At 36.2% G+C, this 19529-nt stretch overlaps 1 protein-coding gene and 1 long non-coding RNA gene across 2 annotated transcripts; one reads left to right on the top strand and one right to left on the bottom strand.

Annotated features, from left to right (window-relative positions):
• Window positions 1-5960: 5960 nt before the first annotated feature.
• Window positions 5961-8056, top strand: LOC136221996 (uncharacterized). Its single transcript, XR_010685458.1, has 2 exons — window positions 5961-6103; window positions 7745-8056. It is a non-coding gene; the product is annotated as an uncharacterized lncRNA (long non-coding RNA).
• Window positions 8057-8829: 773 nt separating this feature from the next.
• Window positions 8830-11215, bottom strand: LOC136221988 (pentatricopeptide repeat-containing protein At1g79080, chloroplastic). Its single transcript, XM_066009465.1, has one exon. The coding sequence runs from the start codon at window positions 10788-10790 to the stop codon at window positions 9141-9143; it is 1650 nt and encodes a 549-aa protein (XP_065865537.1). The 5' UTR covers window positions 10791-11215; the 3' UTR covers window positions 8830-9140.
• Between the last annotated feature and the right edge of the window lie 8314 nt (window positions 11216-19529).

Below are 19529 nucleotides of genomic sequence, written 5' to 3'. Positions count from 1 at the left end.
AAGTGGAGAACGTTTTTTTTATAGCCATGGATGTGTAGACATTTGGAATTCAAAGAAGCAATGTCAAAAATAGGACATCATTTCAAAATTATCAAGGTACCTTTCCTTATCCCACTAACTATTAAAGTAGAACCAAATGGAAAATTTGATATTTATCCCTAAAATATAGAAATCATGATATGTTTTTTTTAACATAATACAATATTATCAATTGGGATAAGGTGCAAAAATACCACTAAAGTTTACACCTAGGAGCAATTTTATCCCTAATGTCTAAAATGGTGCAATTTTACTCTTAACATCGGCAGCTAAGATCAATTTTACCTCTAACGTTGACAAGTTTGGTCAATTGGAGAAATTATTCAGCAAATTGCCTTCTCAGTCATGAATCTTGTCATTTGCACTTCACATTTGCGTCTTTTTATCACTCATTAATAGACCACAAACATATGATTAAATGTGAAAAAAATTAAAATATATTTTTTAATATACTGTATTTTGTACGAGTTGGATAAAAAAATTCAAATATTTCATCGAATTTATAAATATATTCTTTCACTCTATTATTAAATCACAAAAAATGTGAAAGCTTTTTTTTAGATTCAATTTACATAGGGATAAGGTGTAAAACTACCCATGCGGTTAACATCTAGGAGCATATTTACACCTAATGTCTAAAATTGTGCAATTTTACCTTTAACTGACAAGATTACTTTTACCCATAACATTTTCACAAGTTGAGTCAATTAAGTATTTTTACCTTTTTATGAATTTAGAATGATGTAGTGAGTTTTTTTATTAAAAAAAATTCCTACAAATTTAGCATTTTCCCGAATGCATTTAGCGTAGTGTCTCATATATATATTTTATAGACTATAGTTACCTTTGTGACTAGATTGGCACCATCATTGAAATGTTGTCCTCTATAATCACAAAGTCATTAATATTTAATCCCAAATCAATGCTAAAAGAGACATTAAAAAGAAACTTTTATTGTTAAGTTAAGGTAACATTTATCGGATTTCGTGCAACATTTCTTATTTTACTATTTCAACGATGTTTTTAAAAAAATCTATCAATTTTAATTGAATTGATGAGAACACACACACATATATATATATATATATATATAACCACAAATAAGATAAGAAAATAACATAGAATGCAATTCAATACATTTTCCTAAACTTGTATAGTTCAATTGAACATGTTTCCAAAAAAGTGCAATGCGATGTTACTTCAAACTCATCAACAATCATATGTGTCTACTCTCTCTAAAAACAATTATATATGTCTAACTGACAATATATTCTTCAAACCCTCAAAAACTAAAATACTAAGCAAAGCAGTTCATGTTCTCCAAACATCTTTTAGGGATGAATCTCAACAGCTGACATTACTATATTTGTAAAGTGTTGGACTGATGCGCACAAACATATAATGAAGGAATATGCATTTGGACAAGGAAATTTAGAAATAATTGCAATGAGTTAAGCATATATGAAATCAAGATTTAAGAAATCCAATAAACATATTTTAGACAAGTTCTGGTGCATAGAATGAGAAATAATAGTGTGGAAGTTCATGGTTTCCCTTATGAAGGAAATAAAATATGCTAGAAAGAATTAGCTACCATATACAACTAAGTTCTGGTCTGCAAGATAGCAGTCCCACCGATGAGTGCAGGGAGTACAACACCATAACCTTGAAAATCAATAACCATAAAGAGTGTAGCTGTTGGTTATAAGATAAAACATTTACAGTAAAAATTAAACAAATAAAACATCGAATCAAGCTTAGAGATATCAACAACAAATGATGTTAATTAAGACAAGTGACCTTGTAAAATGACTCGGCACAACGTATTCAGGAATATAATGACTTACTCTTTGAATCCGTAACGGTCTCATATCATCCCATGTCTGTTGAAACATAGAGAAATGAATGCTATTAGGGAAACATAGGCATACAAAAATCTCTACAATTCAGCAACTTCGGTTATGTCAGTGCCAGAAGCTTCTGAATTATTGACATACTAACAATTTCACCATAAGCCACCCCAAGGTAGTACAACCAAGTCATATATGAATATCAATTTTAGATAACTAAGCAAAGAACCATATTGTTTTCATAAATGAAAACTTTTAGTTGAAAAGAGACACTGTGAATTTTCTATTGATTAAAAACATGTAAAACCAAGTTTCAAAAGTTAAAATCCAGCTAAAATAAGTAATTTCAAAAATTCAAGACATTAATCTGAAAACACAACCAAATTGAAATGAAAATCCAAATAATGAAAGCAAAAAAAAAAAAAAACTTGTTTTGGAAAACATACGCGCTACTTATATTATTAGGAGTTAAATAGAAAAGATTTGTCAAAATCAGATGCTTTTTCATATATTCATTTCAGTGAGTATTTCAGAATCAGACGGGTTTTGCAAACAAAAGATTGTGCATTCATTTGTAATCAACAGTGAATGAGCAAATTCACATGCTCATTAAGGTGCATGTGAAAATTCCTGTGTAATAAAATGTTTGCATTATCTTAAACATCTACAAATTTATTATAATATGAATTACATAACATGAGTTTGAATATGGAATCACAAATATAAAGAATCTATCTATATATTTAAATCTGCTTACATCTTGCTGACATGACAACCTCTCAATTTTTTCCAGTAATTATCTTATTTTTGGCATTTTTTTATTGTCGACTGCTGATAACACACGCTCATCGTGATTTCCTCAATATCCGTTGTCTTTCTCCATGACCTAACGACCTTTCTAGATTCTCTAACCGTTCCAATTTCACTCAACTGCTTGGAATGGTAACTCCCACCTCCTAGACGGTTTCATCTTATTATTAGTGTCCCCTTTCTCGCCCACTCTCCCCATTTGAAGTCTGCCGTTATATTCTTCCCTCTCTTCTCATTTTATCTCCTCTTATTCCTATGTTCAAAGTTTCCTTTTCTAGAGTCATTTTTGGCTGATAGAAATACAAAACAGATGTATTCCATAGTTTCTCAAATTTGTTTAAATTTTGGGTAATTTTTAGCTTCAACAAAAAACTACAATTACAATGGTCTTGCTCTCACTCTCGAATCCGTTTCCCTTTTTGAGTTATTTCCTTATCTCTCTAACCTTTTTTTTTGTGATGTTGCAGTGTTCATTGATGACAACCTTTTTCTTAATGATATAATTTCATGGAATTGCAATCGACTATCTCCTTAAACTGGTGCACTTTTATTCGTTTCCTAAATTTGTTTACTCTTTTTGCGTTTCTCCACGAGGTTAATGATTCTTGATTGATACACTTTTTTTTATATCTGATTTTTTAAATTTTGATTTTCCATCAGTTCTTACTATTACAGTTCATTTTCATTGATTCAATTATGTAAAAATTGAATATTTTGGTTTCTACAAAAGTGGTAATTAGCATCATTGATGCAATTCTAGCTAATTTCAATATTAATGTTATAATAGATGATGCAGACATAAGCATAATGTTGCTTACAAATTTTGAAAGGTTTTACAAGATCATATGCTTATGATTCGTATCCTACAAGTAAAAATGAAATCAATAATCAGTGTTTTTATGCAAAGCCAATCTCCCGATTCTTATTTTTCATATTGTAATGCTTTTAATAGTTTTATTTTAGATATGGGTCTAGTAAGGTGTTTATAATTTCTTCTACCTTACTTTGCTTATATCATTTGAGCTTATTTTTCAGATTTTTATGTTTTTTTAACAATTGTTGTATTTAGGATATGGGTTACTGTTCTAGTTAGCAATCAACATTTTAGCAGCTTTTTTTTCATCTTCTTATTCTCCTTCTTTGGTACTCTTTCTTATTCTGTTTTGAATGATCGATTTTGTTCTCGAAGATCCCAGTTAGAACCCTCTGCTCATTTTCGTTCACTTCTTTGTGTTTTGCAGTACAGGTTTTCAAAATGACATATTCCTACCGATATTTGACTTCTTTGGTACATTTGTGGTTCATATATTTGACCTTTCATTAAAGAGTTGCATCTATAACTACATACCACAATTAACTCACTCTATTAACTGATATCTCTTACCAGAACTTTGCGGTTTCTTTTCTTATTCTTGGTTTTACAGTTTATATCCCATTCCTCTTCATATCAACCCTATTTGTTCTCTCCTTTGGAAAAGGTCCAATCGTTTAATTTGAGTATTAGCATCTTAGATGTTCTGATTTAGGGTCTTTATATTGTCTATGGCTTTCCAAAAAATATTCATCACCATCATCCATCTTTTCAGTTGGTTGGAAATTGCAAGAGTTCCATCATTTTCCCATCAGCATTTTCAAAACCCAAGCTTCAATTTCATATGTTCGCCTTTTTGGTCGTATCAATTTATTATTATTCGCTTATAAGTTCAGTTTCAAGAGTTTTCCTGACTTGCTTATTAGAATCTCTTGGTTATTGAATTGAATATGTTGTTGGTTATTTTCGTTGGTTGTATTTATGTAATAATATTAGCAGTTTTGGTCATGTTCATATAAATCAGTAATGTAATGCAACTTATGTAAATGTAAATTAGTTGATTAATTTGTAACTATTTGTATTATTATTTTACATTTATCCTAGTTTTGTGCATTTGAACATTTTGGTGTCACTTCAATTTTTTTAACTTTCTTGCTGATATTAATTTGGTTACAGTTTGAATACGATCTCTAATCTCTAGCACTTCCTTACACTCCAGTTTGCTTTATTCTCTAAATTATATGATGCTAATCGGTCTGATCTCTTTCTCAAGCTTCTCTAGGTTCATGCTCTCAAGTGGGGTTGGTAATTTTTTAATTCATCACTATTTTGAATAAAGTTGTTGATATTTTCTGTCAGATATCTTTCTTAAGCTTCTCCAGGTTCATGGTGGTGTTGAAGTGAGGTTGGTAATTTTGCAATTCATCATTATTTTGAATAATGAAAAGATGTTGATATTTTCAAAAGTGAGGCTGAATATATTTCTCATTTAGCATTTAGGTATATACATTTCCCGTAGTATGTAAGCTCTAATAACTTCTCATAAAACTTAGTTTTATGTCCTCTCAAAACATTGATATCAATTATCTATGCCGATTAGTTTGATTTATCTTCCTTTTTCTTCTATTTGCATAGTGATGGATTCTCAACTATTCTCTTCTACAGTCCTCAAAACATGAGCTTTGATCTGGTGTGTCCCGTGAATAAATGCAACTTTCATTTAAACAAAATTTATTGATTTCAATTTTTTAAAATTTATTTAGTATAATAATTTTTTGGTAAAATTGTTCCATTTTCTTATTTTATTAGAAAATTATAATATATCCCATGCATTGCACGAGGTTTCATACTAGTGATGGTTTTAGAGGAGAATGGTACTTACAGTTTCTAAATCTCCTTAAATGTTAGTTCAGTTTGCTGCTAATTTACTTTTTTCAGTTATTTATAGACATGCTTTTGCTATTCATCATGATCTCGTATCTTTTTCTTATCATGATTCTCCGATGGAATGTTGGAAGTGAAGATGAAAATTAATTTTGGCATTTAGTTTGATTTTTCCATTCCCAATAGATGAGAAACGAGAAAGATGAAGAAGCGATAGTTTATTTTTAATAATCGTGTTTTTCTTTTAATTTTTTATTTCAAGTTATTATTAAAAAATTTAAAAAGAAATTCACCCCTACTTTAAAAGGATGTGTTGGTTAATGATAAAAGTAGTTATAGTTTAAATTATTTGACAAAATTGGAATTTTGTTGATTGGCATAAATAATGTGTAATATATCAATTATTTCTTGATATCTATGTAATTTCTCCTAAATTTTAATAGAGTTCATTTCCAGCCCACGTTTTATTCTGATAGAGCGGAGGCCCATGTTAATTGGCCCATTTAACAAGTAATGGACCGTCTCCAAACTGGATTACGAAAATACCCTCCAACTAGGGTTTTCGATTACCAAAACCCTATCTCCTATAAATATTGAAGAGAGGGCCTTTTGTTGCCTCTCAGAATTATCAGAAAAGAAAATCTGGTTGTTCCTCAGAAATCGCCGGTAGGAGCACGATCGAAGAGTTTGATCGAAGATGAGAGCTAAGGTATTTGCTATTCAAGTTTGATTATCTTGTGTTTAATCTGTTTGTTTGGTTGCTTTATTTCTTCGGTGATTGATACATTTGGTTTGAAATTTTCTTCTTCTTTGAATCTTATTATCTCAATAGATTTGTGTTTGCTTTCTGTTGTTTGCGAGATTGTGTTTTCTGATCCATATGATCTGTTTTATTGCTAATTCCACTATGTGGATGATGAATAGACTGAAACCATATGAAAAAACAATACTGTTTTCATGTAAACAGTATATTTGAAATCGAAAGTTTTTTTTTTTGAGAACTGAAATCGAAGTAATTTACTTCTGAAGTATATCTTTTATTTATAAATGAGGAGACTTATTTGATCACTTTAGGAAGTTCATTTGATGTTAATTAAAAGGATTATGTATTTAGGAAGTTCATTTGATGTTAATTAAAAGGATTATGTATTCTCTCTGCTTTTTTTAGTGGTCCAGAATCCAGATCATTTGTAATAACTTGATGATATGAAAATTGTCAAGTGTTGTCTCTGTTATTCGAAATTGATTAATTCAAACTTGCTCCACTCAATTTAACGTCCTCTCTAATTTTGTATTTCTAATGCCATATTAGTGATTGGTTTGATCAATTTATTTGTTTAGGGTTGATCAATGTTGCTGTTTGTGTCTGTTATTTGAACTGAATTATTTCCAACTGGTTCTACTCAATTGAACGCCCTCTTTTTATATGCTATTTCTTATTAATATATGCTTCAAGTTGTTTGCTTTATGGTTGATCAATGTTTGTCTCTGTTATTTTGAACGGATCAATTCCAATTTGGGACACTTCATTGAAATGAGTTGTTTGCTTGATGGTTGATCAATGTTGATGGTTTTTGTTATTAGAAACGGATACCTATTATTTCCAATTCGGTATACTTTATTGAAATGAGTTTGTTTAGTCAATGTTGTTGTTTGTGTCCATTATTTGAAATGGATTATTTCCAACTGGTTCCACTCAATTGAACGCCCTCTTGTTATATGCTATTGCTGCTTGGCATGCTTAAGTTGTTTACTTTATGGTTGATCAATGTTGATTGTCTTTGTTATTTGAAATGGATTATTTCCAATTGGGTACACTTTATTTGAATGCCGTGCTCTAGATTTACATGTTATTGCTAATTGGTATGCTGAATTTGAACACTTAAGGGTTGATAATGTTTGTTGTGGGTTGATCAGTGTTGCTTAGGTTGTTTGCTTTATGGTTGATCAATTTTGTATATGCTATTGAACGCCCTCTTGTTATATGCTATTGCTTTTTGGCATGCTTAATTTGTTTGCTTTATGGTTGATCAATGTTGATCGTCTTTGTTATTTGAAACCAATTATTTCCAATTGGGTACACTTTATTTGAATGCCTTGCTTTAGATTTACATGCTATAGCCAATTGGTATGCTGAATTTGAACGCTTCAGGGTTGATTATTTTGTTGTGGGTTGATCAGTGTTGCTTAGTCTTGCAACTATTATTACATGATATATTGACAGTATGCTGAATTTTAACGCTTTAGGGGTGATAATGTTGTTGTGGGTTGATCAATGCTGTTGTTTTGTTATTCAACTGTTATTTGATGTTGGATGAAATGATCAATGTTTGTTATTTACTCTTTCCAGTGGAAGAAGAAGCGGATGAGGAGATTGAAGAGGAAGCGCCGAAAGATGAGACAAAGATCCAAGTAGGCTCGTGGACAGAGACATGATGGAGTTGATTCCTTGATATCTACAGTTCTTCCTTCGTATCAAGTGAATGACTGATGGATGCTTATCAGGCAGAGCTTCATTTTTTTCAGTCCTCTAGTTTTAGTTTTAACATTTGGTATTAAGACACTAGTAAGACTTTTCTTATGATAAAATGTTTTGAGTGGTACTTGAATCAATATTTTCCTATGCTTTTATATGAATGATTGAGGTTTATCCATACAATTATATCTGATGTCTCGTATTATTAAATTTTGCTCTTTCATTTGAAGGGGCTCGTACGTTTTCTGTACAAGCAACTTCAATATGCATCAATTGTGCAAAACCAGTTTTTTCATCATCTTCAGTTAGTTTTACTGTCGATTCATGGGATGTTTGGTTGTTCATCTCTTTTTTGCCTTTTCACTTCGAAAAGGGGAGTTTCAGATGTTTGGTTAGTGATCTCTTTTTTCCAACAGCATATGTTAGGTAAAACAAATGGACAAAATCATATCATACAAGTAACTTCAATATACATCAATTGTGCAAAAACAGTGTCTGATTCAGAAATCCTTTATTGGGCAAAATTATATTACAATCTGAAACCCTTTGAGCTGTGCTGTACAAGTAATTTCAATATGCATCAATTGTTTTATTGGGCAAAATTATATTACCAACCTGAAACCCTTTGAGCTGTGCTTCTACAGATAAGTGGAGCTTGAATATATGTATTGTTTGCGTTCGAAAGTTTATAAGTTGATTGGTAAGTTAAATCTCGATATTTTTTGAACAAGTTGACTGCTAAGTTCAATCTCGATATTGAATCACAATACAATGTATGCATGACGAATTAATATTTGAATACAATTCGTTTGATATGATTATTATTATTTTTATTATATTTATATCAAATAAAATTGGATCAATATATGGATAGCATAAGATGATTACGACATTTAAATCCGTATTGACACCAGTGTATTGACACTCGTAAACACTAGAATTACTTTCCGTCAAGACAGTTCATGAATCCAGATTCTCTGATCTTTATGTTTATTCTAGTTTAAAGTTTCGTCACAAATTATTCAAGTATGGAACTGACAAATTAAGTAACATCAATATGCATCAATTGTGAAAATAATTAGTCTATATAAACAGTTCCTTCCTGACTTTCAGTTTCTTCAAATTTCAATTCACATATCCTTTAACGGGCAAAATTATATTATCAACCTGAAAATCTCTGAGATTCTTGATGCCATCCATGATCTTCAACCTGCAACTATCTTTGTTTTTCTTCTTTCTACTCGGGTTTTCGGGCGCGCATAGTCTTTCTTCACAAGGGTACAATCTCAAGGTCATATTGCATAAATAGTCTTTCAACTGTGTTCTGAGTCATTACCTTTCTCGCATACAACTCACTTAAAACTTCTGCTCCTAACTTCTTCTTTCCTTCATGAATGATGCCTTCTACTATGATCGTATACGTTGTCTCGCTAGGAATGTACCCTTTGTTCACCATCGTCTCGAAAACCTTCAACGACAAATCTGTTCTCTGAGCTTTACAGAATCCTAGTATAAGAGCATTGTAATTGTCCACATCAGGCTTGTAATGATCTTCCTCCAGTAACTCAAAAACCCCCATTGCTCCATATAGCATTCGCTCCGTGCATAGTCCTCGTATCAGCGACGAATAAGTGTATGAATCCGGAGAAAATCCGTACTTCGTCATCTCATACAATAGCTGAAATGCTGGATATGTGTTCCCTTTTCTGCACAAACTTGACACCACAGCTTTATAAAAATCGTGGACCGACGAGTTCTGTTTGTTCCCCAAGCTTTGAATTAAAGAGAACGCCTCCTGCACCATCCCCTCTTTGCAGAGAACCGCGATGGCATTGAAAGTTCCCTCGTTCGGACTACATCGATGATAGATCATTTCGTCTAGACACTTAACCACAACATCCACCTTCCTCTCTTTGCAAAGACGGGCAATAATCGGATTATAGCTCGTAGCAGTAGGCCTAAACGGTCCTCTCATCATTTCATCGATAATCTGAAGAGCATGTTCTGTCCTTCCATGGAAGGCAAGTGAACCAATTAGTATATTATACGTAACAATCGTCGGAGCACGTTCTCCACCATCCATCTCGGATAGAAGCTGATTAGCCTCTTCCCATCTCCCATCATAACAAAGGCTTCTCAACAGGATATTATAGCTAACAACATTGGGATTAAACCCTTTCGAAGGAAAATCCCGAAAGAACCGAATCGCATCCTCGATTCTTCCTTCCTTACACAACCCAGTTAAGAGAACATTATAACTAACCAAATTAGGCACGCCACCCTTTGCAATGATCTCATCCAAAAGCCCCATTGCTGCATTCACTCCCTTCTCCTTATAAGCAGCTTCAAGCAAGGAAGAAAACGTAAACGCGTTCGGAATCAAACCTTTCCGCATCAATCTATCTAGAAACAACAAGCTTTTATTCAAGTTTCCATGCATACAAAGGCCTTTAATAAGTGAATTATAAGTAACAGTACTTGTTGGATACCCAAATTCCTCCATTTTTTCAACTAATTGCATAGCATGTCCAATGTTCCCCTTTTTGCACAAATGATTAACCAAGAATGTATAAGATGCAGCATCAGGAATAATACCAGACTCAATCATCATCTCCATAACTCTAATTGCCTTCTTCATCTTACCTGATTTGGACAAATCATATAAAAGCTGTGTTGCTTGAACAAAATCAGGCTTGTTTCTCTTCTTAACTATATGTTCTAAGTGATAAAAAGCATCATTGAGCCTAATTTCTCTATTTCTCTGGTCACTCTTTCCAATTCTCCAATTGGGTAGTGAGATAACAGAATCTTTTGAGGAAATTGTAATCTGGGTTGATGCTAAAACTCTTCTAAATCCCTTATTGGGTGAAAATGAAAAGAACCCAGAAGCTGGATTAACTGAATTTACCAAGATTGCCATTGGCAAAACAATGTAACAACTCAAACCCTAATCCCCAAATCCCCAAATTCAAAGGTTTCAACTTTAACTTCTTCGGATAGAAAGAATCAAAGAAAAGACGAATTGGAGCCCTAACCTAAAGGTATGGATGGATGAAAATGCGAAGAACACAAGATTGGCATTTTTTATATATGATTGAAACAAGAAATTAGAGAGAAGCAAAAGGGGTTAACATACAGTAAGTGTGGGTTTGATCGGTTGAGGTAGGAGGAGAGGAATCTGAGGAAGATGAAGGTCGCAACAATGGCTGATTTGGTCTGGAAAATGGAGGAATTTGGATGAGTGAGTTGGTTCAAGTTCAGTTGGCTGAGTTGCTTCTGTTATCCGAAGAGGAAGAGCTGTGGATTGATTTCATTTCATCTTGGCTTAGATTCGTGTAGGATACGCTGTCGTTTGGACTGCTGGAAAAAAGGCTGAATATATGTTTATTTATTTTCTTGTAAGAAGAAAATAATCTGGATAAGTTACAATTTTGCGTTAGTCGGATACAATACAATTTTATTCTTAATAGTTCTTATCTTAATTTTTTTTAGCAGATTGTTAATTGATTACCGCTTTGATTTTTTTTTTTTTTTTTTGAAACGAGAAGAAATTCATTCCTTAAATCGAATCAGCAATAATAGTATCCTGCAACCACACCGGAGCAGAAAAAGATACGAACTCGCTAGCATTGGACAGGGCATGTCGTGCAACAACATGAGCGCCCCTGTTTGCTAGGCATGGAGAAAAAGACACTTTATAATCGTGTCGACTACTTAACAACACCTTACAATCCTGAATAATTGACCCATAAACAGACAAGTCTAGATCAACCGATTTGACACTATTAACCACACTCAAAGAGTCACTTTCAAACAAGACATTAATACAATTAAGATGGACACACCAATGCAATGCCTCACATAGAGCTAATGCTTCAGCTTCCCTAATATCATCAACAATTGGGAATATGCGACTACGACAAGCCATGAAGGATGCATCAGAAGATCTAAGTAAAGCTCTCACCCCACTTCGAGACTCAGCTTTAAAGGTAGCCGCATCACAATTGCATTTGACAAAGCCGAAAGGGGGGCGAGACCAGCTAATATGTCGTACCTGTGGCATTGTCGCCCGCGCTGAATGTTCAATGCGATGGGCAGTAGTGTTAACGTTGGCGTTGGCGTCGCTGGTGATGGAAGTGGGCAACCTTCGTAGCGCAGCTGGGCGGACGGTGACCGGTTGGCTTGCCCGAGGAGCTGGATTTGGGCGATTCTGTGCGATGCCGGCTTCGGATTGGACCACTGAGGGCGTGGACAGGTGACAGACAGCCACAGGGAGGTTCTTCAGCTGGGACTGACGCCAGGCAGCAAGGTAGTTACCTGCAAGAGAGATTGCCGTTTCTGGTAGTTGGATTTTGCTCTCCCAGACTATCTGATTCCTTTGATTCCAAATGACCCAAAGCGTCATTGCCATCTTGGTTATGGTCTCCTGATCATTGGACAAAAGTACCTGCAAAATAGAACCCGTTAGATAATCAGGTTGGAATACATCCGTATTGATCCCGGATAGGTTCCAACATTCTTGGGCGTATACACAATCCACAAAGAGGTGATGGTCATGCTCAGTATCAGAGTGACAGAAGGGACACTGCGTTGGGATTGACAACCCCCTCCCTGCCAGTCTATGTCTAGTGGCCACGCAACCCGAAGCCAACTTCCACACAAACATTCTAACTTTTGGAGGAACATGCATCTTCCAAATTCTACTTCACCCATCATCCTGATTCTCACCACCATATCCATCACAAAGCGCTCTATATCCTGATTTACTTGTGTACATGCCATTTTTGGTAAAATTCCACATTGGTCCATCTTCTACTTCTCTTGTTGGTAATACCATCCTACACACAATTCTGGCATCTGCCTCAGTCAACAGCTCTTCCACCTTTCCTCTATCCCAGATTTTCCTACCCTGAATAAACAGGTCAGCCACTTTTGTATCATCCTGCTGCATGACAGCATCACCCTGGGTCCTAAAAGGTGCCACAGTATTCACCCATGGGTCTTTCCACACATATATTGACTTACCATCCCCAATTCTCCATCTAACACCCAGTCTCAATACCTCAATGGCTCTCCAAACACTCCCCCAAACAAAACTAGGATTATTGCCCAATTTGGAGGAAAGAAAAGGGTCTCTAGGGAAATATTTAGCTTTGAACATTCTACCCACTAAAGAATTTGGAGTAACCATCAACTTCCAGGCCTGTTTACCTAATAAGGCAAGATTGAATTTTTGGAGGCTCCTAAAACCCAAACCTCCCTCTTTCTTATCCCTACTAAGCCTATCCCAACTTTGCCAATGAATCGATCTCCTGCCCCCTGGTTTCATACCCCACCAAAAGGAATTCATAATCTTCTCCAAGTCCAGGCAAAGGGATTTAGGAAGTTTAAACACACTCATACAAAAAGTTGGCAGAGCCTGAGCAACCGCCTTAATTAGCACTTCCTTGCCCGCAGCAGAAAGGAATCTAAAGGACCACGCACTTAACCTCTTCCTAAGTCTATCTTTAAGGAAACTAAAAATTGCCACTTTGGACTTCCCAATAAGTGAAGGGAGACCCAAGTAGCGACCAGTATCCAGAGGATGAAAGACCTGAAGAGAGTTACATACCTCATTTCGCAGTTCCAGGCCAACATTCGGACTAAAGAAAATTCCAGATTTTTGCAGGTTGATAGCCTGGCCAGAAGCTACCTCATACTCAGATAGGATCATCCCAATTTTGTTACACTCATCCATAGAAGCCCTGAAAAACAAGAAGCTGTCATCTGCAAAAAAACAAGTGTGTAATAGTTGGCGCACCCCTAGCAATGAGGCACCCATGGAGGGAACCCTCATTCGCCGCCCTTGTAATCAGGCTAGATAAGACTTCGGCACACAGTATAAAAAGGTACGGCGACAGGGGATCGCCTTGTCTCAGGCCCCTTCCAGGTTTAATCGGGCCCACAAATGTACCATTAATCAACACAGAGTACTCCACGGTAGAAATGCATAACATGATCCAATCAATCCACAGCCCAGGAAAGCCTAATTTTTGCATAACACGTCTCAGGAAGGTCCAATCAACCCTATCATAGGCCTTGCTAATATCCAATTTTAAAGCCACCTCACCAATTCTACCCCTATTCTTTCTCTTTATAAAGTGTAAAGACTCAAAGGCCACCATAATGCTGTCAGATATAGACCTGCCAGGGACAAAAGCTGATTGAGACTCAGATACCAGGAAAGGTAACACAATCTTGAGCCTGTTGGCTAGGACCATGGCAATCAATTTATAAAGCACATTGCACAGGGAAATAGGGCGAAAATCCTTCATACATTCAGGCCTATCAATCTTAGGGATAAGAACAATTATTGTGTCATTTATATGTGGAGGAAATTCCTTACGGGCCAGATAGCCCTTGCATGCGTTAACAATCTCAGGGCCAATGAGGTCCCAAAAATGTTGAAAGAAACCCGGATTTAACCCATCAGGACCAGGGGACTTATCAGGATGCATTTGAAACATGGCAGTCTTGAATTCTTCAAAAGAAAAAGGGGAGCACAGGTCAGCCTGCATTTCAGGCGTAACACGCGGGACAAGAGTATCCACGGCATCATAGCATGGGCTAGTAGGGCCTGCAAACAGATCAGAGAAATAATCTTTGGCAATAGTCCCCATATCATTCACTCCTTCCACTACCAGACCATTCATATCCTTAAGACGGCGAATGGTGTTCCTCTGCTTTCTAGCTTTGACACAGGCATGGAAAAACTTAGTATTTTGATCTCCCTCCTGTAGCCAGAAATTCTTAGCCCTTTGTTGCCAATGTATAGCTTCACAATCAAGAAGGGAATTCAACTCACTCTTGGCCTGAAGGAAGCTGACCACATCAGCCGGGACACTACTATCCACAAGCCTATCCAATTTCTTCTTGCATCCCTCAATTTGCTTTCTAAACCTTAGTCGATACTTCTTTCCCCATTGTTCCATGCTGCTGGCACAGGCAACCAGCTTTGCAGTAAGGTTATGACAGCTACTACTTAGCCAATAGGTTCTCACCAACACCTTGAACTCAGGATCTAAAAGCCACTCTTGTTCAAATCGAAAGTGGCTACGCCTCTCATTACTAACCGGATTATCGAACTCTAAGAAAATGGGTGCATGGTCAGAATAAGCTGAGATCAAAGTACGAAGCCGATGAGCTGGGAATCTGTCTGCCCAGGCACTAGTGACCATAGCCCTATCCAACCTCTCCCTGACCCACATTCTAGAACCCCGACTCCTCTCCCACGTAAATTGACTGCCCTGTGTAGGGAGATCAATCAAAAGATTCTCTTCCACCGCCTCCTTGAACCGGCGCATCAACCCTTGAGGGTAGCATGGGCCCCCAACCTTCTCTGAATCAGAAAGAATGCAGTTAAAATCCCCAATAACCAGTAAAGGTAGAATCGAGCATGAACACAGTTGAGTCAAGAGACTCCAGGACCACACATGATTGGCTCGATTAGACTGTCCATAGAACCCTACCAACCTCCAATCCCCCTTCTCAGCATCATGCATCTGAACTTCAATATGGTGATCAGAGAAAGAAACCACTGAAGCCATATCAGACTTCCTCCAAATTAGGGCAATACCCCCACTCCTACCTCTACAATCGACTGCAAAAGAACCTTCAAATCCAAACTTCCTCTTTAGCCCATCAATACAGGATTTAGTAACTAAAGTTTCAATCAGGAACACCAAATCCGGCTTACTTGTCTTGACAAGCTCACCGAGAGACCGAACTGCCCGGGCGTTCACCAACCCCCGGCAGTTCCAGCTTAGGCAATTCATAATCCTCGGCGGACCTGCTCCACAGACCTCGCCGTTTCTGTATCATGTGAAGAAGAAGAATCTACTAGGCTTGTAAAAACTGTCCCCTTCGGAGTATTAAGTACCTGATCAGACCCATTCCCCTGCAGCTTATTCACAATAGCCTGGACTGATATCGAATTTGGGCCTGCACGCCTACGCTTTCGATCATCTGCCAGCTCAAGTCCCTCATCATCACTATCCACGGCCATATTCACTATCTCCCCCTCCTGCACTGGCTGAATAATTAGGTTCCATATTCCTGCTACCATTTTACCCTTCAGCTTTGCCCCCTCCTGACCCCCGGGGATATTCTCCTTCCCAGCTTCCTTACCCCCACTCGATTGCCCTGCTTTCAGAGTTTTAACAGTGTTTTCCAAGGTAGATCCACCCCCAGAATTGAAGGTCATAGCCTGACTACCCGATTCTCTCAGCCACTTCACACTCAACACATCCCCGCCCCTGCGAACAGGCGCCTTCAACCAGTCCCCCCACTCCCTAGTGATCTCCTCAGGTTTCAGAGTGAAGATCTTATCACAAAATCTATCAGTGTGCCCCAACAGGCCGCATATATAGCAAAACGATCCCAGTCTTTCATATTTGAACGAAATATAAGCCCACTCCTCCTTCCCTTTACGGATTTTCTTCATCCTCTTTAACGGCTTCCTCACATCAATAGAGACTCTTAGCCTCATAAATTGCCTATGTAACCCGGTGTTATTATTGATATCATAAGCCTGAAATTTACCAATAAAATCCCCAATCTGTCTACCCACTCCCTCCGACATAGACCCAATAGGCAAGTCATAAATCTGAACCCAGAAATCGGCAATATACAGGTCAACCAAGTCAGGTGACGGTTCATCTTTCCAGAGAGAAACCACAAGCAAATGATTATCAAAAGACCAAGGGCCCCCTTCCACCACACATGCCAAGTCAATAGCATGGTAAAATTCAAAGACATATTTATTGTTGGAGAGCTCTGATATAGCCACTCCCCTGCCTGGCCTCCATATTGTGGCCATTCTAGTCTTCATGGCTATAGTGTTAATAGAACGCTCTGTGAGAAACCGACCAATCAAGGTTAGGCCTCTATTTTTAGCAATAGGATTGGAAGACGAACCACTAAGGTCAAGAGCTTCCTCCTCACCATCTGACAACGACAAGTTGCCTATTGCTTTCTCCACACCAGCCATTATTATCAACAAAACTAAGAAAACAGAAGTGTCAGACAGCAGGCCAACAACCAAAAAGCAGGGCACTCAACCCAATCAAAATAGCCCCAAACAGCAGAACGCCCAAGCCTAAGCACCAAACAAACAATTCTAAAATCCAAAACACTGACCAATGTCCACAACACTGAGAAAAACAAGAGCCAAGGCAAAACCAAGCAATCAAAACAGCCAAATGCAGCACAATATCTAGCCAAGACCAAACAGAGAGATCAAGATAGAAGCAACTAACCTGGCTACCTAAACGGTAGAGACGGAGCCGAACAGAATGAAGAAACGAGACCAACAACGTCCCTGAAGTAGAGGAATGGCGAGAATGGCACACCAGAACCGACGGGCGGCGGAGGAGGCGGCGACAGGAGCGGTGGATCAGAAAAACCTCAAGATCGGACAAATCGAAACCCCGCACGAGAGGGACAGAACCGTGCGATAACTAAAACCCCCACAGACACCACAGCGCCGGAAGGACAAACGACCTCCCACAAACCGACGGCGGCGGAGAGAGACAACGGGCCGACGTCGGAGCTAATAGGTCCCTGCGGCGGAGGTGCTGATAGACGGGATGGCGGCGGTATCGCGGTATATTTTGCTATATCGCGTCGTTTCCATATTTTGGTCTCTTTTTAATTACTTTTATTTAAGTTTTCTATATTTCACCTTACCACTTTGAATATTTTAAATAAATTTATTGATAAATTAAAATAGTTTCGTGTACTCTACTATACATTAATAATATATTAAATATTTAAGACATTTTTTGATGATCAGTAACACACGATATATATTTTAGATATAATAATCTGAAAATAAACAAGAGATGATTATAGTAAGATTCATCAAGAGAGCCCGAGTGATAAAAATTGGGTTTGGAAATGGTAACTGGAGGAATGGATTCAGGTTGTGACTGTGGACAAAAGACTCGGGTATGTGGTTGATACGAGACATAAGGTGGTGTAATAGGTTGAGGGTAAGAGGAAGATGCTGCAAGGTTAGAGAATAGATAAGAGTTGGTTACCACACTATGGTTTTGTTGCTCCTCTTCACACTGAAAAGGAGAGATAAAACGCCATGGAGGTATAATGACGTCAGGGATGAGTCAGTAGCCGTAACCAGGGTGAATTCAGAATTGGCTAGAGAGAGAGAAAGAGTTTTGAGAGATAATTGGATTGGACTCAGCAAACCGTGAGCTGTAAGCCGGATTATTAGTGCCTTGCGGCACATAGCTAGAGCTCTCTGTCGGTAGTGCAGCAGACGAGTTCATCAGATCAATATCGAATGTTTGATTTTTTTATATAACTTTATAGGTTGGAAGTAAATCTGTAATTTTCTAAAATAATAAAAACAAATTCAGATTTTGTTACAAAATAATATTATAAGGAGGACATTTATTCTTTTTGTAATTACTAATATTTAGAGTAAATAATTTATTATTTTTTTGATTTTATATATTATATTAGTTTTTTTATATAGTTTATTGGATCCTCGGACATCCTTTAGGTGAATTCTCTCTCAATTAAAGTTTTCTGCGTATGTTAGAACTCGAACTTGAGATCTAGTTTAAGCGATTTGAAACCCTTAACCATTTAAGCTAGCCTTAATTAGTTATATTAGTTTTTATATAATATATAATCTTTCTATCTATTTTTATGTTTTATTTATTTTTTTAAATTATTATTATTTATAAGATTTATTTAAAATGAAAATAATTTAATCAAATATATATATTTCTAATATTGATTATAATTTTTGAAGTATTTTTTTATTAAAAATATTTCTATGAAAGTAAATTAAAATTTATTATCAATTATTTAATTTTATATTTCGGGCTTAGTTGGGTGTGATAGAATTCTAAAGGTGCCAATCTAGTTGATATGTTTAGTCCTTTCGACCTTTTCTAGTTCCGACTTTTAGTTAAAAAAAATATAATATTAAAAATGTTGAATATAAGCAGGTAATATATTTTATTATAATAAAATAAGATACATAGCAATTTTAATTTTTCTAAATTTTAAAAAATAAGTCATTTGTATAGACCCGCAACATACTTTAAAATAAATGTGTAAACCATAATATTTTATTATAAGTATACAAATAATACATTCTCATTGGTTGTTAGTTCCAAGTAGAATGCTTACTAGAACTTTGAAAGAATATTGTGTTAAGAAGAAGTATTCTTTATCTTCGTATTACAAAGGCTTCAAGTATTAATGGTGAAGGAAATCGGATTCAAGATGCAGGATCTTACAAAGTTCAATTACATTTTCCAAACACGGTTATTCGGGCAAGGGCTAAAGAAATTCAAAAAAAAAAAAAACGCTTCAAACGTATGTGATTCATATGTAATAGATGTTGCGGTTATAAATGAGGATAAAGGTGGAGTAATCCATGACAGTTCGGAAATTGGAGGCGAAAAGGGAAATAAAATTAGGGAAAATTACACAGAAATTCATATTTTAAAAACTATTTACAACTATGTCAAGTCATAATTTTGGATTATGTCAAACTAGTAAAATCAGTACTTTTAATATATTTTAAGGATTAGAATTTATAAATTAGAAGTCTAGAATATTTTCCTAGGGTTTATGATTTATGAAT

The sequence above is a fragment of the Euphorbia lathyris genome, chromosome 1 (assembly GCF_963576675.1).
Source record: "Euphorbia lathyris chromosome 1, ddEupLath1.1, whole genome shotgun sequence".
NCBI classification, from domain to species: Eukaryota; Viridiplantae; Streptophyta; class Magnoliopsida; order Malpighiales; family Euphorbiaceae; genus Euphorbia; species Euphorbia lathyris.
This window is presented reverse-complemented; position numbering and strand designations above follow the sequence as displayed.